The sequence below is a fragment of the Aethalodelphis obliquidens genome, unplaced genomic scaffold, assembly GCF_003676395.1.
Source record: "Aethalodelphis obliquidens isolate GAN/ISIS:26980383/991018 unplaced genomic scaffold, ASM367639v1 scaffold22, whole genome shotgun sequence".
NCBI lineage: Eukaryota > Metazoa > Chordata > Mammalia > Artiodactyla > Delphinidae > Aethalodelphis > Aethalodelphis obliquidens.
The window spans coordinates 12,681,914-12,706,648 of NW_020837966.1; the positions used below are offsets into that span (position 1 = coordinate 12,681,914).

Sequence of the window (24,735 nt, forward strand, 5' to 3'; positions counted from 1 at the left end):
TATGCAGATGCTAAATAAATACATTTTTGAATCACATGAATACAGTGAAAACGTAAGAACAACCCAGTGTTCTCAATAAAGGTATACCTTGGATTCTGAAAATGGAGATCTTCATTATAGTCTAAGGGCTCCGCAAACTGAGAAGAGCATTTTGCCAGCAGTGGGGGTGGGGCTGGGAGGGGCTGCATTCTCTGAAACTTCCTGAGAATCAGGACAGCAACCACTTCCACATTCTACATAATGAACCATTTGCTCTGCGACTTTCTCTGAACAAGCTCTTAAACTGATTTGGACCTGACTTTCCCTTTTCAGTGTCCCCTTCCCTTGTCTAATTGACTCCCCCAGTGCCATCATAACCTTGGTTTAAAGAGGCAGACTCCTTCCTTAGTTCCCAGGGACATCCCGAAGTGCAAATAACTTGGAGGAGTTTTAATGAAATGATGTCAGTGCTGACACTCAACTAGGTGGATTGTATTATTTTAAAACCTCCCATAGCAAACAGCCAGGACAAGGACCTCTAATTGAAGTCTTTAATGATCGGTTCCTAACTTCTGAATGAGAGGATCTTTGCTTCACTTTGAAGCTCAAGATCTTTTCCTGCTGAGATCTTTACACTGGGTGATTTTCTTTGTCTGCTCCATTCCAATTATGCAGTGATTTATCTCTTTCTACTTTCCACACTGCTTTTAGAATTATTCTAAGACTATTAAAAAAAACAAAAAACACCCCCCCACTTCTTCTGAATGGAATATTCTTGAGTCAAAATGTTAAAAGTACCTACTGTTTGCAATATCCACACTACCATGATAATAATAGCTCACTATAATAATCATGATTTGGTTCAATGTAGCCACCCAAGAGTTTTTAAGTTTTAAAAAAATTCATCGTATCTGCTGCTAGCTTAAAATGTTTTATTTTAAAACTTCAACAGTACAAGCAGCTAGGATATATAACTGATTTTAACAAGTAAGCTGTGGAACAATATATATAGGATGACCCTTATTTTATATTCTTTAATATTTATTTCATATAATACATATTACATCTATAATCTCTTTTAAAAGTTTGAAATAACACACAACAAATTATTTTTTAGTGGTTATTTCTTGTGGGGGAGTATTGGGGGTAAGAATAATAATGGCAGTAAGGTTTTTTTTGTGTGTTTTTTTTGCGGTACGCTGGCCTCTCACTGCTGTGGCCCCTCCCATTGCGGAGCACAGGCTCCGGACGCGCAGGCTCAGCGGCCATGGCTCACGGGCCCAGCCGCTCGGCAGCACGTGGGATCCTCCCGGACCGCGGCATGAACCCGCGCCCCCTGCATCGGCAGGCGGACGCTCAACCACTGCGCCACCAGGGAAGCCCCGGCAGTAAGTTTTTATATGATATACTTGTGTATCTGAATTTTTTGAAACCATCTACTATATTTATATTATTATTTTAAAAACTAAGTATAGACACTATGGAAAAATCTAACCTAACGTGTATTAGTTTATATCCATAGCTACAGTGTTACTTTTACAGACCAGAGCCTATGTCTTATAGCTCTTTACTTGTCCTTAGAGATTAATATTACGTGGATATGAAATAATGTTGGACTGTGAACAAAAATAAAGTAAAATAAATTGATCATCATCTGTGCTTTGGACTATACAGATTATTTATTTAGACCAGGGCTTGCAAGAGCAGGCTAAAGCTATGTCCTTTTTGGTATACACAATTCATATTCTCCTCATAAAAAATTGGAAGCACCCCACCCTTGGTCTGCAGTACTCTACAGTACAACCTAGTCTACTGCACAAGCCTACTTTGCTCCTTTACCTGCTTGCTTCTCTCTACAATCCAGTCTGCTATCCTTAGTGCAGGCTGTTAAAAATAAATGAGTACTGCTGAGCCAAATCCTTTTATAAAACCCCAACGCAGCTGGTTCTGAAAAATGGTTGTGAGTTTGCACATCTAAAAACGAATCTGGGAAGACCTCTTGGGCCACATAGGTTCAATGGCAATAATATCATGTATTATTTTCTATCCCTTTAAACTTTATGCATCTTATATCCACATAAAATTTGATGTCATTACTTATAATGAAGTTAGCAACTTTTTAAATCCACTTACAAATAGCCTCTCCCCAAACACGTGTCTGTCGTGATAAGATGCTGGGAAAGAAGCCTGTGGGCTTTATTTGAGCGTGTAAGTTTCAACAAGGTTCTACCGGTAGGGAGCACAGGCTCCGGACGCGCAGGCTCAGCGGCCATGGCTCACGGGCCCAGCCGCTCCGCGGCATGTGGGATCTTCCCAGACTGGGGCACGAACCCGTGTCCCCTGCATCGGCAGGCGGACTCTCAACCACTGCGCCACCAGGGAAGCCCTACTTTACTTTTGATTCAAAAGTAAATCCTGACTTAGGGCTCCAGGTCCCTTGGGGTTCACTCATGCCGCCTTGGGGGTCTCTGTGCCCTTTTCAGCATTTCAGTAGCTAACTGGAAAGGATACATTTATCTACAATCTGGAAGGAAATGTCCGATTTCTTTGTTTCCTCATGAAAATCACTTGTTCACTTTATTAGTGTGCTATCCCAAGCTCTGGGCGGGGGGTGGGGCAGGCAGTGAGATATACCTGACTGTCAAAATTGTTGACCAACCAACACAAAGCATCTACCATTTAAGAAACAAAACTTTTAATAATAAAGAGTCACAGGAGAAAAATACTAATACAGAGAGATAGAGCTTAGATAACATTGGTCTGGGCAGCTCTAGATGTCCACCCACTGTCTAATTTGGAAAGAGCTCTTTCCTTGCCTCCAGCTAAATTACTCCCTTTAGGAATTTTTCACCCCTGCTACCCCAATAATAAGAGTGACGAGTTCTAGGACTTACTCTGGTCTGTTGCACTCTCGAACAGCTGTTTTGATACCCCCTCCACATGTTCTTGAGCAGGTTCCAAAGTGACTCCAACTTCCCCAGGATCCATCAGTCACAGGGACCTCCATTTCTTTGGGAACACAAAATCCAAACTTGCAGTGCTGTATTTAATAAGGGGAACAGTGAGGGAGAGCTCGGTGCTTGAGATATTGTAGGACCCGCTGTCCTTTTAAATACACCATACGTTCATTGTTTTCCATGTGCTGGTTTGAAATGCTACAATTTCATCATCTACGTGAGTCATGGAAACGGTAGGGAGTTTAATCTCGGGCTTAGTGGTTTTAGGCTGTGTCTTCATTTACCACTGGCTTGAATAAAACTGCCCAATGAGTGGCTGGCTCCAGGCTGTTAGGGTAAGTCCCATGGCCAGCCTAGAAGCACTCAATTAGTCTTCTTGGAAAAATGAGGCGTGGAAATGGGCTGTCTACTGGTTGTAGACAGGGCCGAAATGAGTTATTGGATTTACATAGTGCATCTCCATTAACAAGGCCTAGAGATGTTGTGAGCCTGGTGAAATACAATGCTTTACTGCTCCTCACAGATTTGAAAACCAATTTTAATTAAATGGGAGAGGGAAAAAAAAGCTAGTTACATGATCCCTATAAACTCACTCTAGCAGGGCACACGGGATGAGACTAAAGCAAAAATGGACACACTACAGAGAGCCCTAAACTTTATTGCTTTTTGGTTACTAATGGTTTCTGATTCTGCAGCCTAGAGCAGGAAGAAGGCCATGATGCTTAAAGCAAAACAAAGTAAAACTCCTCAGCAGGACAAGTGAGTGGAGAAGCCCGTTTCAACCCTCTGCCATTGTTGGGGTGTGAGGCCCCGACACAAAGCCGAGGTCAATGAGCAATGGACAAAGGAAGAGGGGCAGCAGTGGCAGCAGGAGGGTGACGCCCTGCCGCTCGCTCAGATCTCTGAAGCGGAGCTGGTGGTGGCCACTGTGATTTATCCACAGGGAGGACCCAGGCACGGAGTTTAGAAGCAGAGTAGCCTGGAGGCCAGGCGGTGGGGAAAGGGAACAGATAAGAGGCTGGTGAAACCTCAGTCAATGGCCAGTCCCAGCAAAGGTCTGGCGAACAATTATTTTAAAGAGTGCAGTTAGGCTTTCTCTCTTCTGCCCTGCCTTCTCCCTTGTAATTACCCTCCTGAGTATCTGAGGACACATTCCTTTTCCTGGGCTGTTTGGCTGAGGTTTAAAAGGGTCGGCATCCAAAGAATCCTGGGCAACTCTGCACCCAGGAAATGAGGGCAGAGGTGACCGCATCACTCCCTGAGATCATTTTATAGCTGTCTTTACAGCGGTCTTGAACATTTCTTGCAATATATGCACAGAAAATCAATGAGAGGCGGCTTGGTCTAGAGCGCCACTACCCAATAAGAATGTAACATGCGCCACATATGTAATTTAAAAAATTCTAGCAGCCACATTAAAACAAGTAAAAAGAACACTGAAAGTAACTTTAATATATTTTATTTAGCTCAGAACGTCTAAGACATTACTGTGTCTCCATGCAATCAACATAAACTTATAAATAAGATTTTCCCCCACTTTCTTTTCCATGCTAGAGTTTTAACACCGGGTGTGTATTTTCATTTTAGCACATTTCAGTTCAGACTGACATTTCAAGTGCTCGCCGCCAGTCATGGGTAGCTAGTAGCTGCCATATCGGACAGAGCAGGTCTTAAGGGGACAAAGCTTAGCAGGCAAACAGTCTGGTGGTGTGGGATGGCCATTCTACAAACTAACTGTGACCTCGGGTGAATCACCGAACTCTACTTCCATAGCTGAAAAATGGGGACCTACCTGCCAAAGTTGTTTTGAGTATAACATGAGACAATGTATGGAAAGCACCTAGTACACAGCTGAGCACATAGGAGACCCAACTGGAACAAGGTCTGTGATAATAAGAGCAAATATTTACATAGCACTTAACATTTGCCAGGCATTGTTCTAAGCGCTATGTCCTCACAGCACACTATGAAATAGGTACTGCTATTACCCCCATTTCTACAGAAAAGAAAATGGAGGCACAGGGAGGTTGATGTCAAACATCTGGTAAGGGGCTGAGCTGATAATGAAACACAGACAATCTGGCTCCAGAGTGCATACTCTCAGCTGTGACACATGCTGCCTCTCAACTGTGAGCAAATGGGAACAACTGTTGACATCTAAATAAAGACTGAAATTTAAAAGCAAGATTAATGCGATGGTTAGGTAAGGCTGACACTCCAATGTGTCTACCCAATATCCATTCTCTCCATCCTTATTAATAGAATCTATATTTCCCTGGATTCTTGTATAGATAGGAATGCTCAAAGAGATGGCAGCAGAATTCATTGGGTCAGATTCCTGGGAAGGTCCTTTTGCCCCTTTGTTCCTTGCCCTTTGGCTTCATTCTGCCCAGGACTCAGAGTTGATGGCTGGAGCTATAGCAGTAATTTTGTGACTTTGAGGATGATGGCCATTTGCATATGATAGTAGAGCAGAAAGAAATTAGGAACCTGGGTCTCTGATGATTTTGTAGACCTACCATAATAGCTCCATGACCTGCCTACCTCTGACTAGTTTTTTTTGTGTGTGTGTGTCAGAAAAAGAGCCAACTTGCTTACACTACTACAATTTGGTCTGACCTGAACAAAAATCCTAACTAATAAACAACTGAGGTCACAGCTGATGCCCAAATTCAGCCATCAAATCTTGACACCAGGTACACATTTTATAAATTCTACACACTAAGGAGAATGTTCCTATGACTAGTCATGGACTTTCATAATGAAATTTGTCTGTAAATACATTTTTTTCCTCATGTCACTTCAGTCTTCAATCTGTTGGCCTGTCTATTCTATAGACTCTACCTCCACACAAGAATAATCTTCAAAGCGACCATAATTCTCATTAAGCATTACCATAAACCAGAGAAGAATAAGGGCATAGGTTAAGCAGAGTGTTGCCATTCAGCACTGGATTCAAATGTCCTCATAGGGTCCCTTTTTAAAAGAAAACCTAATTAAAAGTTCACCTGCAAATTAAACATTTCTTACTGATACGACCACTGGCAGGGGTTCACAGGGGAGGGAGAACCTCAGAGGAAGAGGGGAAGAATCTGAGGTGACAGAGGCTGGACATGGGGACTGTTTGGCGAGTATGTATCAAGATAATCTATTTTACCAGGAATTTGAACAAACAATAATTATATACTGGAAAAGCCATTACATCATAACAAAGCACTAGGGGCTACTGGAGCCAGAGCCGAAATACATTGTCAGCCTTTCCTCAAAGTGCTCAAAACCATTTAAGTGATATTTTACATAAATGTTCTTTCTGAGATTGGAAGAACAATTTGGAGGTCAATTTTGTCCCAAGGAGGCTTAAAACACAAGAGTTTCAAATCTCAGATTTACAAACAGGGTTAAAATGAAAATGTTAATGGACTTAAGAAGAGAATGGAGAAAATAAAAGGACATCAGAGAGTCATTCATCAAAATAACATTGTGTCAGCAACCCAAGACAGATTACTGCTGAGGGAGCAGGGCAGAGAGAAGAGAAAGAAAAAAGAAAAAATTAACCCAGCAGCAAACGGATACAGAATTTACTAGAGAAAAGGATAAGGTTTTACTGCCAATTCTATGAAAACAAAAGCGAAATGGAAAAACACCAAGAACGTCTATGCCAACATATTTACCATCTTATTTGTAAAGTGCATAAATGTTCTTCTGGGGAATAAACAAATGAACATCCACATCTTTAATATAAGTTGCTAGACTTAGCCTCTTTTCTAAAACAAACTAAAAATGTACCTATCATGTTCTCCACATAGCTGCTTCTCTGAAGGTGTTCCGAATCTGCCTTTTGGAATGCCTTGATGTCTCTTGCTTTTGCTGAACAAAAGCATACAAGGGAGATGTTTTCTGAAAGATCTCCCCAATTATTTCCCCATTTGTCAGGTATAAGATTACCATGCAATCTCTTATTTTCTGTTTCTGTTACAAAAACAGAAGACTAGAAGAGGACACAACAGACATCTTCCCAGGTTCTGTGCTCCACGATTGACTGGGATACCATAGTACTACATGGAGCGTGGTAGCCTGTACATGACTATTTTACTAAATACAATTCATTTCATCATACAATTGAAAGCTCTACTTTGTTATGGTTTTTCCAGCAGTAACATGTGTCAGAAATAGACATAGTAGGTGGGTGCATCAGACTGACTAAGAACCATGACATAATACCAGTGATTTTTCTGAGCTCAGACAGACTCCATTTAAATATATAGTTGGCTGGCTCCAACTCAAGCCAACTAGCCAAGTTGTCAACTAGATACCATGTCTATTGTCATCTCCCACCAACTGAGAGCAGCTATAGGGGTCACTGTGTTTAGAAGAACTCTGAGGCCACATCTTCATTTATGAAGAAAGAGTGAATGCTTGATGGCTGCCACGGAAACCCGAGAACCATATCCCCACTCAAACCTGTGATCCTCTGGCCATCAGAACTTTGAGTTAGATGTTTTGCAAAATGTGAAAGGTTCACGATGGCCAAGGAGATATATTTCTTCTTAATCTAATGAAAGGTGCGGTGCAGAAACTGTTATGCCTATGTCCTTAGGCTGTTTTCTCAGGCAGCTCCTGGAGAAAGCTGTATTCTCAATTGCTAAGGTCCTAGCCATCGAGAAGTGAGACCAGAGCTGATGGAGTACCCAAGCTAAATCAAGTGAAAAATCATCTTCATTATAATTTTATAAAACCACCCTAATAAAATTTAAAAAATAAAAAAAACACTCTGAGAAGTGACTAGATAAGCCACTCGTTCTCCTATTTGACCATGGAAACTTAAAGAGCTCAGTGAGCTTGAGTTATGGACACTCCTATGGACCCTGCAGCTCCTTCAGACAAAGAAAGCAAAGGAGAGAATTGGGAAGGGCGTGGGTAGGGTGTGTGAGGACTCTGCCCTGAATGAGCTGAATGACCTTGGGCAAGTCACTTGTCTTTTCTGTTTCCTATCTATAAAACTGGGGAAGGGACGGTTAAGTTCCTCATCTCTGAGGACCCCATGTTTCCATGGAAACACTCTGGGGGCCACTGATTCCACAAGGCAAAGTAGAAGAACAGAAAATGAGATGAGAACAAAATATTAAAAGTGAGTAAAGTTGACAATGAGAGAAGAAAGGAAAAAACTTATGTAAGGATAACATGAGACTCAGATATAGTATAGGGATTACCTCATAGGTAAGTGAACATCATTTTTTGTATGGATTAAAAAAATCAGGTTTATATCTAAAACTTTTTGTAACCAAAGCCTTAACATACTACCTTTTTTTTTTTTAGATGGACACCAGGTGCAAAAGGTTGCAATAATCATATTCCTAGTTGCTGGGACATTGTTATCATTGGGTTGTACAAGCAGCAGATTTTGTTTGGTTATTAACCAATAAGTGGGAGCCATTATGACCAACTCAGAATGTGGATTTGGATGTATCTCAGGTGGCATCACAGTGCCTTAAAGGGGTCAATACAGGCTGGGAAAAGCCTTGTACCCAAGTAGTGAGCACAGTAAGTCTTCCCGTATTTCCGTAATTTTAAGATGTTCCACCAGCTTAATAACGGCCTTCCAGTGCCACCCCAAAAGAAAGAGGAAGAGAGAGAAAGAGAGAGAGAGAGAGAGAAAGAAATGTTACCTCACATTAAATGTACGCATAAACTGAAAAGCACATTGGGATTTAAAAAACATTAAAATGAGAAAAAGTATGTCTTAAAATCGAGGCAATAATGATAGCTATGTCCCTCGTGTCAGTATTACGCTATAAGGTAAGTCTGCACAACTTTCAACAGTAAAGTTGAACCTCCTGCCTCAAAAAAGTATTCTGCATGCTGAAATATGCTACATTAACTTATGTTCTAAACAATGGTGACTGAGCCTACAGCCCAAATCTTGCCCATGTCTGCCCCAAGACAGAAGGACGGATCGGGGCGTTACTTGCCTTTCCAGGCTCACACTCGGTCCCATCAGCCCAGGGCGTGTGCTGAGTCCGGCAGCCTTTGTGCGCTCCATCCACGTTATTGCACCAGAGCCGTCTACACTGCATCTGCGCAATTCAGTTGAATGACAATTCAGTGACGATGTGATTAGATGATATCAAGCAAGGCAATGGTTGCTTTCAACTAACATTTTGCCAATGATGTAGAGCGTAGGTTAGAAAGGGATTTTTTTCTTGGTATGATAAATGATAAAATATTCCAACGGATAGGGAGAGCAGCCCAGGAGACACATTTCTATGCCTGGGAGGACTTGCCGGGGTGTCAAAGGGGAACTACTGTGCAACAGAAACATACGAGATGTCATATGGTCCTAGTAACATCTCCCCATATTACAGATAAGGAAACTGAACCTGGCAAAGAGTAAAGTATCACACTGGAAATATGTGATGTGAGTTTAGGTTTGCAATGAGCTGCGACTGGAGAGTGGGTTTTGAGTTACGTTGTGATTAGAGTTAACGTTTGGCTTGATGCTAAAACTGGTGTTTTTTCCTACTAAGCATATATTATCATGGTCATATTATGACTCTTTTCGAGGGCTTTCAGGGGTTGTCAGAGGAAAGAAGGGACAAAATATCATGAAATATTTCAGGTATATAAAAAGTATGAACAATAACATAACGGATACCTGTGTGTCCACCACCCAAAGAAAGAAAGAAGACTTCACAGGCTCAGCTGAATGCCATGCACACTCATTCTCAAACCCAATCCCTTCCCCCTCTTCCCACAGGTGACCACTGTCCTAGTGATGCTCACCATCTCATCATTCCCACTGCTTTTGCTACAAATGTATAAATATCTATCAATAATATACAGCATTTCAGCTTTAAGCAAACAATGCTGTTAGATATTTCAGAATATATGGATACATCCTACAACTTCCTGTTTTCCCCCTCTACACACTATGTTTTTTGAGTTATCCAAGTTGACATATTTAGCTCTATTTCAGGCATAGTTTTTAAAGATAATTTTTCCCCTGATGATGAAAATAAACAATATTCATAGTAGAAAAATTCAGAAGCTACTATTTTTTAATAGAAAAAAAGCTTTAAATGATCCAGTCTTTCCTGAAGCTTTTTTCCCCCTTTTACATTGAGAACCTACTCTGTAAAATAATTGTTTATCCTGTTATTTTAATTTAAAACTATAGCTAGAGCATGTTCCCTTGTAGAGTTACTTTTCAATTTTTGTATAATATTGCAGTAAATGGAGATACTATAGTTTGCTTAACCTTTCCATTCTTGGGCATGTGCATTACTCTGCATGTTTGCTAGCATGAGTAACAGAGAAACGAATATAATCATAGATACATTTTACAGAAAAATTTGGTTACTTCCATGGAATCACTGTACCTGCCATGCTATCTCTGAACCACTCCCAGCAAAATAAACAAACAAATACACAAAAGAATAGAATGGGGCATCCCGGAGAAGCACAGTTCTGCTGATATGCCTCCTGATAACCACTGGATCAAATCACTGGTCCAAATGTCCATGACACATACATCAAAGTATCACACACTTGCCAGCTGAGCTACCACCAGAAACAGTTTCAAGCCCCAGGTGGTCACAGGCCACAGCTTCGACAAGCTAAACCAGGGAAACAGGTCTGTCTCATGAATTCCTTAATCTAGAAGAGCGCCTATAATAAAAGTCATCTGGACGAGGCAGTGGGAAGAAAAGGAGACAAGGAGGGAAAAGGGCTGAGCTCTGTCATTACGAGCTTTGCAACCTTGTCCCCTCTGAGCCGCACTTACCACTTATAAAATGAAAATGGTAATGGCATCTGCCTTTTGGGCTGAGAGTGAAATGAGAAAGTTCAGGGAAAGCCCACATGCAACACCGAGCACTATTACTGTCTATCGCCATCATCACTATTACTATCATCATTAATAGTCAATGGACCACTCAATGAGTGGTTTATGTTAAGAGTGAGAATCCAATGGAAAACTATGAATTCAAAAATGTCCAGAATCTATTTATGAGGGTAGAAACGGCCCCCAGATACTTACCATATACGGGCACACCTGAGAACCTGGTCCAAAAATCAATTCACATTGTTTATTCACGTTGTAAAGGAGGCCTGGCAGTTGGAGAGGCAAAGGATAGGGTCTGGATTCAGGTTCGTTAAGCAGACACTCGCCGTAACCAGTGCTGTGGAAAGCAGAAAAACAAAGATGGTGAGGGCAGTGGATAAGATATGGCTGTCAAACGCTCCAGATGACAGTGAAGGCCATTCTGTCATTTTAATGGTACAGAAGATGGTTCCTTTTTTTGTATTTGTTTTATTCATTTCATCCAAACTTGAGTCCAGAAGCTGAAGTTCTATTTTCAGTGCATACTTGTTTGTGGAACCACCGGCTGTGCATACAACATAACCAGGAGGAAATATGTAGCTGTTCCAGAATTTACCACCTTTCGGGGCAATTACCTATTTATTTATTTATTTTGCGGTACGCGAGCCTCTCACTGTTGTGGCCTCTCCCGTTGCGGAGCACAGGCTCCGGACGCGCAGGCTCAGCAGCCATGGCTCATGGGCCCAGCCGTTCCGTGACATATGGGATCTTCCCGGACTGGGGCATGAACCCGTGTCCCCTGCATAGGCAGGCGGACTCTCAACCACTGCACCACCAGGGAAGCCCACCTATTTATTTTTTGACGGCTTCTCCAATAGAGTAAAGTGTCTTAGGGGTAAAAATAGTGCCTTTTTCACCCAAGCATGGGGCCCTGTCCATAACAACAAGTGTTTAGTAAATATTTGCTGATTTGCTTAGTGTTACAATAAGAAACACTTTAGATCATCTGGTTAAAAAACCCACACATACTCACACTCTCTCTCTCTCTCTCTCTCTCTCACACACACACACACACACACACACACACACACACACACACACAAAACCCCCAGCAACCTGCCAGTTCTTCCATGTTTCTGCAAACACCTCTTCTGGAAAATTCACACCCGGTGAGTTCTGATTAACAAAACCCCCTCTTCCCTGTGGCTGGGGAAACATACACCCAGTGACCTTGGGACAATCACTTAACCTTTTGTACATCTGGGAGAGAAGAGCAATAAATCTGTTACACCAGGATGTTGTATAATGTAACTGGATCCTTGAGCAGCCTGGGGGGAAGCTTAAAAAAAAAAAACAACAAGAAAAGAGAGAAGGAGAAAGAGTCAAGGAGACAGAGAAAGAGAGAGACAGAGAGAGAATGTTCTCAATTCGACAATATGGAGGTCTGTGCAATTTTCATCCACCCATGTAACGTTCTTCGGGGGCGTCTCACTTCCCCACCCCTTTCCGACACCGAATTACTAAGTTAGAAGCACATAAATATCTGTGGCCTTCCTTCATCACGTCACCATATTCACGGTCCCTTCCCCCAGACCTGCAGAGATTTCACAGCTTTACCAACAATGAAGCAACATTTACATATTCTCTGTAAGATCCCAACCTTTTCCTTGAGCTCAGTCTGTAATCTTCTAAATTCTGGTGAGGACATGAACTACACAGATGTCAGAGAGTATTTTTCTTTTCCCTCCTCCCAGGAATGTCAACAAAAATAACAACTCAAAAGGAATGCTTGACTCTACATTTTCTTTCCCACAATTAGTTCACTGCATGGAGGCCAGATACTAGCATGAAGGCTGTGCTCAAAGAAAGTTCGACTCTTACTCTAAAAATTCAGTGATGTATTTTCGGCTACACTTTGACCACATCCAGGGGTTGGTGTAGAAGTTCAGTGTTGGGGCCATGACATGCTGGGGACTCTTAACTGCTTCTTCTTTGCACTTATTGTTGTCATCATGAGGCATGTTGAACCTAAGGCCAAGGAGACAATGATATAAAAAAGTCAATAAACACTAAGGGATAGAGCTGTTATAATCGCATTGAGAACGCATCTTAGAGAAAACATTCAACTGACTACTGCATTATGGATAAGAACCTGAGTCCTGGTGAGCAGAACAAAACCTACTAGAGGATTAAAGGCAGGGAGTAGAATAAAACATACTTCTGACCCAACGGAATACAAAGTGCCTTCAATGTAAAAAAAAAAAAAAAGTGAACTGGGCCACTATTTGGTTTAGCTGTACTTCTTGGAATTGCAGAGGCTCTGCATGTGCTGTAGTTGGTGCTAGAATACAGTAGGTGGAATTCCTAATAAGCTGCTGAAGGCCAGTTTATAGAGTCAAGAACTTGGCAAGTTATGATAACACTGTGCACATAAAGAGTCAGTCAACTGTCAAAAGTTGAAGTCAAAAGCTTCCTAATGAGAGGCTCAGGGTGGGTCTTGGCATCTCTTCTTCTTTGGGTCACGCTGACAGATGCTAAAACCCTGCAAGTATACCGTCATAGAGGCATGCAAAGTTCGTGCACAATAAAACCCATTAAGAAAAACTGCAAGCATGGAAACGAGAGGCACGCCGATCCAGTTGGCTTAACCCAGAGATGGCAAATAGTTTCATGCTTCATGCCAATTACAATTGATCGGTACCAGCTTCCTGAAAATCTGGGCACAAAAGTATTCTTAAACTAATCCAGGTTCTGCCCAAGAAAAGGCTGTGATGGAGTGCCAACATCCTCTTGGGTCTGGGAGGGAACTCGGCAGCGGCATTAACACATATTTGCCATTCTTGGCTTAGAGAGAGGAAGTGGGGAAAAAAATGACAGGAAGCATTTCTCAATCCAGAAACATCAGTTCTATGACCCACATGCCTTTCTCAGTAAGATAATTATCCATTGGGTAACAAGCTCACAGGGGCTGTCCTCTGGATGACTATTCCGAATCACAAAATTGATGTATATGATTAATTTGGCATTTAGGGAGGAATTCCCCTCACTAGTTCACCTTGAGTTACAAAAACAAGGGAGTCAGAAAGAAGTATGTAGACTTGCTTCATATAACAATAAAAGCTGGAATAAAAGTCTGTGAAGTCCATACCAGTAATTTCTCATGTCTGATTTCCTTTTTCTTTTAAAAATTTGGCCCCCTCTATAATTGCCAGATGGGAAATGTAAGATGGGAAAACTCCAACTGTCTTGGTTAAGCTTAATAGTAATAAACGCTTAAGAGGCTATTTTCTTAAAGGAATGACTGCCCAGGTTTCCAAATCCCAGCTGCAGAGTCAGTGTAATACCTCCATCAACAAACCTAATACAAGCAAAGTTTTCAAATCTTCCTTGTTTGTTTCTCTCTGGTGCAAAGGAGCTAGTGTTTATTCCCCACGCCACCATGACTGGATAAAATACAGTTTATTTCACCGTGTAAACAGAAAACTTTTTTTTTTTCATTCAAATGTTAGGCACCTTTGCTCATAGCAGAGATGGTATAACAACTATTCATTGAGCACTTACTAAAAAATAATTACCAAGACTTTTTTAGCATTCACAATGCTCCAGCTGGTGTGTTAAATGCATTCGATGCTTTATTTCATTTAATTTTATTTAATTTTACTTGATTTCATTTAATTTAAAATTATTTTATTTATTAATTTTATTTGACCCAATGAATAGTGTGCTATTACTATCCACATTTTACAGAAAAGGAAACTGAGTTGTAGAGAGGTTTAACTATCAATATTTGATCAAGGTCACATGGTTACTAAGGGAGCTGGGATTGGAGTCTACTTCAGACTGATTCTAAAACCTCCTGTTTGGGAAAACATACAAACTACATTCTCTCCTATGAGGCAAGTTGCGGAAGATTCGTCAGAAACACTGTGTAAGGATTTCTGTATTCAGTAGAGACTCAATTACCTCTCGAATTCTTCCTGATTCTTAGATTCTGGGTGTCTATGAAGCTGGTACCAGAAGCCAGGAGCTATTTGTGAGCATACAATGACGCTCAACAGATACAAGGTCAGTTGCTTTTTCCTCCCAACATCTCTTGGGTTTTATATTATCAGAAAGTCATGACTGTAACGACTTAACATTTAATTTTGAAAAAGTTCATTAGAAAATCTGCTACAGAGTACGGTGGCAAATTTTTTTTAAAAAGGATTTTTACTTTTCTTAAAATATGAACAAAGGTATCTCAAAGAGACAAGGCGCCAAAAGAAAAATAATTCATTACCAGGCTAGCAGTATACTTTCTGTTTAAGCCACAACTCACAGCATTCACCAATTATTTCATTTCTTGCTTCCTGACACTTTTGAGATGAGGGGTATATGTATTGTTTCCATCTTATAGGAAGGGAAACAGCATATATTTTCCTCAAGTCAAGGGGAATGTTAGAACAATTCCATCCAGAACTTGGGTATCTGGCTGCCTGCTGACTCTGCCTTAGAACTGGTGCTCCAACATCATATGCTCCTACGCCAGCATTAGCTACTACGCTTTGGGTAGTTTAATATCTCTAAGTCAAACACAGGGACACAATGGTATCTACCTTGTGGGGATTATAAAGATTAAGGGAAATAACGTAAATGAAAGCTCCTAGAACAATGTCAACAACATGGTTTTTGCAGGGGGAGATGTTTGTTAACTGTGAATTGAGACTTCTCTATAGCTTAAAATATTTTGTTTTTGCTACTCAAAATTCCTACTTTCCTTAAAATGTCAATTTTATAAACTGGCTATCTAAAAGGGGTTTATAAACTCTTTTGGGGAAAGGAATTAACAGGAAATTAATTGTATTTCTTTAACCAGTATATTCTTGTTAGCCATATTTTGGGGGGAAATGTTAATCTGTTAATCACACAGGGACTTCCCTGGTGGTGCAGAGGTTAAAAATCTGCCTGCCAATGCAGGGGACACAGGCTCGATCCCTGGTCCGGGAAGATCCCAAATGCTGTGGAGCAACTAAGCCTGTGCACCACAACTTCTGAGCCTGCACTCTACAACCCGCGTGCTGCAATTACTGAGCCCGCATGCTGCAAGTGCTGAAGCCTGCGCACCTAGAACCCTGCTCCACAGCAAGAGAAGCCACTGCAGTGAGAAGCCCGCGCACCGCAACGAAGAGTAGCCCCCGCTCTCCACAACTAGAGAAAGCCCGCGTGCAGCAACGAAGACCCAAAGCAGCCAAAAAAAAAGAAAAGAAAAGAAAAAAAATCACACAAACTCTTGCCCTTTGAATACATTTCTATCTCTGGAACTTTCCCCATTCCATTCTCTGGGGGCCACCCTATTCCTCACTGTGAAATCTACACCTCCTATTTATATGTCTCACATAATTTACCAGATTTCTTGTAGAACAAACAAATGAAAATCCCCCAAAGATTCTGTTAAAATAAGTTTGGGGAAACTGAGTTAAACGAAATCAACACTTGAATACAGGACTTGTCAGAGCCTTTACTTCATGCCATTTGGCCTTGGCATTCCAAGCATGGCTAGACTAGGAAAAATTTTTTTAAATCACTGGATTACAAAACTCTATTTTTCCCCCATGGACCATTCTCTTGGAATCAGTGTTAGAGCCCTGTACTTTGGGAAATGCTGGTGAAATGAATAGTTTTCAAACCTAGTTCCAAGAAATCCTTGAGTTTCATGAAGATGTTTCAGAAATCAAAGGACAGAGAGGCAGCTGACTAAGCAGGACTCTGATCTGCCACAAGGGCTTAACTGAAAGTCATGCCTCTTTTATTCTCTAAATATTGGGCATCTGACGATATTTCCTTTGGAGAAAAAAAAAGGGGTGTGCTCTTAAAATATGCTGGAAAATATATGCATTATACGTGGAGTTGGATTAGAGATACCTCTATATATGCATCTTGCTTTACGCCTATTATACGACACTGCACATAAAGTGCCTTAAAAAAACATTTGGTGCATGAAAAAGCTTGCTCAATAGATGATGTTATCTCTAAATAAAGTTAACATCTGACATGCAGATTGATACACAGCTGTATTATACTAAGGACATCTTTTGAGAAAATTATTTCAAAAGGATATAGTATGAGTAATTTAATCATTCTAGAAAGAAAAGAAGGCAGATCAAAACCCAGAATAATTTTGAATAAATGTATACTCTTTTGCCCCATGTTCTAACCAGGCTGTGGCTCTAAAGAACAAAAAGGAAAAGCCAATTTTATAACGACCAGACACTTAGTGAACATAATTAGGAAATAGTTTCTTCTCTGTATCTTTGTTCATTTTTTCCCCTAAAAGAGGGATAGCTCTGTTCCAGAGGCTAATATCTAAAGGACAACCTTAGATATAACTAAAATCAGGAATGATCTGGGTTTGGGAAAATCGTGTGGACCACAGCAATGTTGGAGGATCCTACTAAACAAAGATGCTGTGTCAGGTAAGTTCTCTGCGCTGATATACCCTCTGCTTCAGTGGAAGGGATAGAAAGGCCCCCTTTTTTCCACTTTGCAGTAGGAAAGGAGCATATTAGACCTTGCCTAGACAACTTGTACAGTTAAACCAAAGAGATGCATGAGCTATGGCTGAAGAGGGTGCACTGTATTTATTTAGCTTCCCAAAGTCAAAGTAATTTCTGCCAGCTACATTCCAAGCTTTTCAACCCTGCAAACTCAACTATGATTCAAGAAGCATCTTACACCCTCTAAAGTCAAGTGAATGCTCACTGATGTGAAGGAACATAAGTTTCAGGTCACTACAAATTAAATGAAAATATGGAGAAGAAACGTACACATGGCCCAGTTCATGGGCTATTGTAAAAGCTGTACTCAATCCACTGTCTTCACTGATAGAGCAGCTTCTGTAGGGATCACAAATGGTTCCCAGTTCAGCCAGACCTATTAGAAGGGGGAAAAAAAAAAAACCCACAAGGATTTACTTTAAAAAGCATTTGTGGCTTGGAAGAAAAACATGTCATAAACTGTTGTAGCCAGAGAGGATACGCACAGTGGACTCACCTAAGGTATCACATTTGTCATGAGCTCTGCAGATATCCTGTCTGAAAGCAAAGCAGACTTAGGGTCTTGACACCAAAGAGTAAATGTCAATACAAGCAAACACTTTAGAATCTTCCAGGTATTCACAACATCACCACTTTAGGGGGGTGAGGGGGGAGGGTACTGGTTTTACAAAAAGCAGACTAACAAGAGTCAGGGATTTGCAACTCAAAAAAGTTTAGGAATCACTGGTTTACAGATTAAAAGCTACACTGAGAGGTCTCCTTCTGCCACAGGGATAGCCAAGGGCAAGTGAAAACCTTTCCGTCCAGGATTTTTCCTCATACCTTGAAGCAAGTGATTCCAGTTTCTGAAGAACATTCTGAGAAGGCTCTAAATGCCTTTCATTTAAGTGGATCTAAGAGGAAGTGTTTGTGACCATATCAAAGGTGACCGATGGGAGACACACTAGGCCAGCAGACCTCTTCGCTGCCCTGCACAGCATTTTAAATATTTTTGAGCTAGAAGCTACCATTTAAAAATTGGGAGATTTCACATTTTCCAAAAAAAGTATCCTTATTTCTGGTTTCTTACAGAATCACAAAAGCTGGCAACACTGGACTTACATCCTGCATGGTAACGAGCTCAGTGGGAATGGCAGCTGCCCGCTCTACACAGGTGTTTACTTTCAGACCTGCCTAACACGTTTATTGCCTACTTGGCGGCCATGGGGGTTATTCTGCCCTCCTCCACCACACACCCTCAGAGGGCATGTGGCAACGTCTGGACAACACTTTTGGTTGTTACAGTTAAGACGGGGGAGAGTTACCGGTAGGTAGTAGGCAGAGACCAAGGACACTGCTCAGCATCCTGCAGGGCACAGGGCAGTCCCCACAGCATGGAATTATCTGATCCAAAATGTCAATAGTGCTGAGGCTGGAAAACCCTGGGCTAGGGGCTGGCTACCAGGAATATATGACCCCATCCCATCAACGTGACCAGAAACTAAACGACTGGAGGAATAGACATCCATATACCTCGTTACAAGAACTGCTGTATCATGCTGGATTCCACCTGGATGGTTCTTTGAATGCTGCCACTGGCAAAAGTTTTTTAATGTTGTCTGGGCATTAAAAGATATGGAAGGTCCTTCCTAAATACAGAAAAGAATTATGGTTGGTCCGTTGCACCAATACCAATTAGATATGCCATTTCGGATACAGAGAGAAGAAAGAAGAAAAAAACTTTATTACCTGTTCATTATGAATCACAACTAAGTTCACAATTACAATATTAATTAAATTTCCAATACTTGGGTCTTTATAGATAGAGGCTACCTGCAACCGAGATAAATTTTTCAAAGTTAATTGTGAACTCCGTGTAAGCAATAAGCAATTCACTTCTTATGCTGGGCTCCACCTCTTTTTATGGTTCATGCAACATATGCATTTTGGAGCTGTGAATTTTCATTCAGTCAACAAACATTTCTTAAAAGTCTCTTTGTAAAATTCATAGACGGCAGCTTTAGACAGTAATGAATGCAAACAACTTTAAATTTCAAGGTGTTTTCCAAGGAAACTGCACTGCCATGTAACTTAGCAGTTCTTTGTGCCAAAACACTGGATATTAACTTTTGATCAAGCTTTTTCATCCCAGTTGAAGCTGGATTGCCATTTATGGAATCTCACATGGACCACATACTTGCTAATACTGCTGTTGTACCAACCATTTGTGTTCTCCACAACTGGTAACCTGTTTTTTTTTTTTTTTTTTTGGTTTGTTTTCATTATTATTGTTAATTACGAGAGCTAACATCCATTCAATGCTTACTGTGGACTAGATCCTTGCTGAAAACTGCACAGCAACATTCTGGGCTAGGTGTGACTATAATCTTTGCTCAACAAATGAGGAAACTGAGGCTCAGAGAAGTTAAGCAACTTGTCCAAGACTAAACAGCCAGCAGTGAGTAGCAGAGCCAGAATTCTCAGCCAAGGTCCATTTGACGCTGAGGCCATGCTTGTCGTCAAAATCCTTAACAGGTCTGAATATATGGGTTAGAAATGGAGTTGAGTCTATGCAAGGCCTGACTAGGTTTTCCTTTCCCTCCTCCAGGACAGGAGAGGGCTGGGGCACATGGGACTGAGCTTGAGGAAGTGGGGTGAGGGAGAGTGGGGAGGGGAGGCAGGTGGGGTAAGGATTGGGGAACACAGTGGGGGGTGGTTCACAGCAGTGCAGGGAAACACAAAGAGAACCACAGGCCACGGAGAAGGAAGGAGAAATTTTAAGTCAGTGATCCCAAACGGCTGCTTTTCATATTCACTGGGGGAATTTAATACAAGCAGATTCCCATTCAAATAAACTAGAATCAATCTATTAATAGGAAGGCTCTGCTGAGGCTTAAAATGAAGGCAGAGCACATGGGCTATTATGGAACAATCTCCAGTGTTTCAAGAAAACAGCAATATGTAACACCGTGAATGAGAATGCGCCATCTCTGAAAAAGAAAAAAGTGTAGCCATACATATGTGCTTAAGAAACGTCCAGAGTTGCCTTGTCCAACACGGTAGCCACTTGTCACGTGACCACTGAGCACTTGAAATGGGGCTTGTCCGAATTGAGATGTGTTCTGCGTGTGAAACACATACTGGGTTTTAAAGACTTAGTACGGAGAAAAGTTAGTCTCGTTAATAATTTTGTAAATGATAACATTTAGATATAAAACAAAATACATGATTAAAATTAATTTTACCTGTTTCTTTTATGTCTGTGTGCGGCTAACAGAAAATTTTAAATTACATGTATCTACATTTTAAAAAAATTACGTGTGTGACTTGCATTATATTTCTATTGGGCAGTGCTGGTTAGAAAGACGGGCAAATAAACTTGTCTCAGTGGCTGCCTCTGGGAAGGGGCCTGGGAGCCTGGGTGGGGAAAGGCACTTCAGCTTTCTCACTAGTCTTTGGATCTGCTTGATCTGTTTTTCAATCACGCAAATTTATTACTTTTTCAATTCAAAATGGGAGTAGAAAAATTCAAAATGGGAGAGATTCCTAAGACTCACCCCAGAGCTACTTAATTAGAATCCTGGGGAGGGGGACAGAGACATTTTCCAAAGCTCCACCAGTGCTTCTGATTCACAACCAGCATCCACAAGTCTTACTGGCGACCCACACCTGGCTGTGCAAATTCACGTGTCAAAGGGCACTGGTTTTGGGAAGTGGACAAGCTGAAGGTCACATGCAGTCCCTAAGCCACTAGACTGGCTTTACATGACCATGGGCAAGCAACCCAACTCCTTTGAGGCTCAGTTTTCTTATCAACAAAATGAGAATGACAATTTACCTAGCAGAGTTGCCAGGAGGATTAGAGATGATGCCTTTTAAGTAAGAAGCACACTGTCTAACACAGAATAAACACTCACTATTGATGCCCATTATTGTCATTGTCTAATCTTATGTTCTCTTCAGTCACTTGCCTGAATCGTTGAAATGCCAGCCCCGAATGGTTCTCCAAGGCACTGGGTGGAAACCCATTCCCCAATGGCACATTTAGGGACATCATAAATCACCTCCTTTTGAATGTACTTACAATTGACATTAAAGTTAAAATATAGTGTTGAAGGTTTGCTCCGTGGTATAAAACCATTCTGTTGTCTGCCACCACCATCACTTCTACAAACCGTGGATAGGATAAAAAACGTTTTGTTCTCCTGTGGGTCCTCTTTTCCCTTGTGCTGTCCGTCTTGTTACCATAGGCAGAAAGGGCCCTTTTGGTTAGGCTGCTTCTTAATACTGCCACGTCATCAGCCAGGCTACTCCTCTCTCCCCATTTTCTTGTCCTCGTTTTCCTCTTGTCCTTACTGTGACTATTTTTGTGTTCTGTAACAAATCAGATGGCATGCATTACATTTTGAGCCACATCTATTTCATATTAAGAATTTAATTTGACACGTCTTAAAATGATGCCTCTGTCGTCAAATTACATACAAAATCAAGTTCTACACGCTGTGGAATCTCCGGGTGAAACTATCTGCGCTCTCATCTAAATAACTAAGGACTTGAAATTAGCTTTTCTGGAAGCTTCCATAAATGCTCACTTAAGGTGTTAGAAAATTAGCCCTGAGTTTAGGGGAAACAATTGCTTATTCTTTTCATTCGGTAACAAAAGCCTGGCTGGGGTTTAAGTGGTTTGTATTCATTGTTCTTTGCCATACATGGAGGAAGGGCCAACAGCACAGCTATAGAGCTCTAGAGAATGGAAATGGAAATGCTTCATGTACGCCACTTTTCATATTCAATGAGATACAGTATAAAGGGGCCTAAGAGGTGGGCAAGCTAATAGACAGTACAAAGGAACTACAGAAAATGAATGACAAGGTATTATTCTCTTACCGTATTCAATCACTGTAATGCATGAAATGTAAGAACAGAATCACTGCTGTTCAATGCTTCCAAATTTTTAATTAATTTGTTTCAGGGCTCAGTTGAGGAAGTAGATTCCACTCAGGGAGTATGAAGAGGTAGTTGGGACTGTGATATATAATGCCAGATGAGGTCTCCTCATTTCTGATTCTAGCCAAGGTACCTCTTGGATTCTACACAAGCTTGCAGCTCACAGTGTGGTCCGTGGACCAGCAGCACTGGCAACTCCTGGAAGCTTGTTAAGAATATAGACTCACCGGCCCCGCCCTAGACCTGATACATCAGAATCCACGTTTTAACAAAGATCTCACGTTTCAACAAAGATCTCTAAGTGATTTCAACAAAGATCTCTAACTTAACACATTCATGTTAAAGTTCTGACAAGCACTAGTGTCCAACTTGGTTTGAAGCTCCTGTTGCTGGTGAAAATATTCCATTTCAGAGCCATCAACCACAGAATAAACAGAATGAGCATAAAAGTGCCTGCTAAAATATGCCTTGAGTAAAAACAGAATTTAATCAGTTATCTTGCCTATCAAATCATAAATGTGTTTCAGAGTTTTAATGACAATACTCTGTAGGCCAAACAGGCAACAGAATTGCACAACTAAGAAATATGCTTTCCTAAGACACAAGAAATAGAATTTATTACACCAGTAATAACAACAAAAAAGTTATAAACTCTGAGTGGTTTCATATTTGAAGGGCTCAAATATTTAACCATTATAACCTATTGCTAAAACCATCAATTTAGGCCACGATGTGTATTTTGGTCAAGTTGAGTGTTTTAGTGGTTGTTATAATAGTGAAATCAGTCCAAATTGTCAAACAAGTTATATGTGGTGCAGCTATAGATAACATGACTAGCCCTAAGCCTGGTACGCAGTAGGATTCAACATAAGACTATTTTTCTTCCAGTCTCTCTTTCAAGAGTATTCATATATGTATACCCATGCCATATAGGTACCTGGGCTGTCATTCCATTTTTAAATCACTAGTGATTACAGAATGGATACTAGACAAGCACCTACTTCATGCCAGATATTGAACTAGGCTCTTTTACATATGTTATCTCATAATTCTTCTCAGGCTGAGAAAATTACCTCTATTTTACAGATGAGGAAAATAAGTCTCAAAGAGATTGAGCAACTCGTCCAATGTCACATACAGGATGTGGTGGTATCTGGAATCAGGCATGGATTTGATCAACACCCTAAACAGTGCTCTTTCTATCAGGCAAAACTGCTCAAGAGCTAAGGACTGAAATGGGCTCATGGTTTGGTTGACAGTTTCTAAACTGAGCCTGAACTGGAAAAAAGACAGTGCCTGGTGGATATTTTCACAAACACTAGCTTTTTACAACAGGTGTATGGAAGCCACGTTGAAAATTGGATTTTTTAAAATACATTAAAATGTGTTACTTATTTTGTGAAATAATACCCTTCATGTCTTTTGTAAATATTTTAATATAATTTATTATAATCAGTAAAGTTCCAAAGGTTTTAAAGTCTCTATTCTCCATTTCATTATTTCTGCTCTCATCTTTATTCTTAGTTTTATTCTTAGTTTTCTCTTCTTTTTCAAGTGTCTTAAAGTGGAAGCTTACATTATTGACTTGAGATCTTCTTTCTTAATAGAGGCATTTAAGACATAGCTATAAATTTCCCTCTAAGCCATGCTTTAGCTGCAACCCATAACTTTTGACATGTTGTCTCTTCATTTTCATTTATCTCAAAGTATTTTCCAACTTCTCCTTTGGTTATTCAGGAGTGTGCTATTTACTGTCCAAATATATTTGAGTTTCCCATTTCTCTGTTATTGATTTCCAATTTCATTTTACTGTAGTCAGAGGAGATACTCTGCATTACTTCTATGCTTTTACATTTACTGATATTTGTTTTATGGCCTAGCATATGGTTTAGTCTGGAGAATGTTCCATGTGTTCTTCAGAAGAATTTGTGCTCTGCTGTTGTTAGATAGAGTGTTCTACAGATATCTGTTAGGTATAGTTGGTTTACAATGTTGTTCAAGTTTTCTATTTATTGGTTAATCTTCTGCTTAGTTTTCTATCCACTACTGAAAGTAGCGTATTGAAAGTTTCTATCTATTACTGTTGATTTTTTAATTTCTCCCTTCATTTCTGTCCGTTTTTGCCTCACGTATTTTGGTGCTCTGATATGAGATGCATATTTGTTTATAACTGCTAAGTATTCCTGTGAAATGACCCTTTATCACTATAAAACATTTTGATAAACTTTATCAATAAAGGGAAGTAACCCAGTCAAAAAGACCACATATTATATGATACCAGTTGTATAAAATGTCCAGAATAGGCAAATCTATAAAGACAGAAGTAGATTAGTTGCTTAGGACTGGAGGTGGAGTGGGGACATGGGGGGAGGCATTGATAGCTAATGGGTTCAGGGTTTCTTTTTCAAGTTATAAAAAGGTTCTAATATCGACTGTGATGATGGTTGCACATAGCTGTGAATACACCAAAAAACCACTGGACACTTTAAATGGATGAATGGTATGGCATGTGAATTATATC

At 40.6% G+C, this 24,735-nt stretch overlaps 1 protein-coding gene across 3 annotated transcripts in view; it reads right to left on the bottom strand.

The window, feature by feature from the left end:
* ADAMTS9 (ADAM metallopeptidase with thrombospondin type 1 motif 9) overlaps positions 1–24,735 on the bottom strand; it is a 168,999-nt gene that overhangs the window by 119,062 nt on the left and 25,202 nt on the right. For 2 of the 3 annotated variants that reach the window (XM_027121318.1, XM_027121316.1), the window contains exons 4-12: positions 21,352–21,641; positions 19,017–19,100; positions 18,801–18,916; positions 17,785–17,825; positions 17,559–17,664; positions 12,637–12,783; positions 10,972–11,113; positions 8,906–9,010; positions 2,874–3,019 (exon numbers count right to left, since the gene is read on the bottom strand). In XM_027121318.1, coding sequence (XP_026977119.1) covers positions 2,874–3,019; positions 8,906–9,010; positions 10,972–11,113; positions 12,637–12,783; positions 17,559–17,664; positions 17,785–17,825; positions 18,801–18,916; positions 19,017–19,100; positions 21,352–21,641 — 1,177 coding nt within the window. The remainder of the gene's footprint in view (positions 1–2,873; positions 3,020–8,905; positions 9,011–10,971; positions 11,114–12,636; positions 12,784–17,558; positions 17,665–17,784; positions 17,826–18,800; positions 18,917–19,016; positions 19,101–21,351; positions 21,642–24,735) is intronic. The other variant, XM_027121317.1, reaches the window with a different exon arrangement.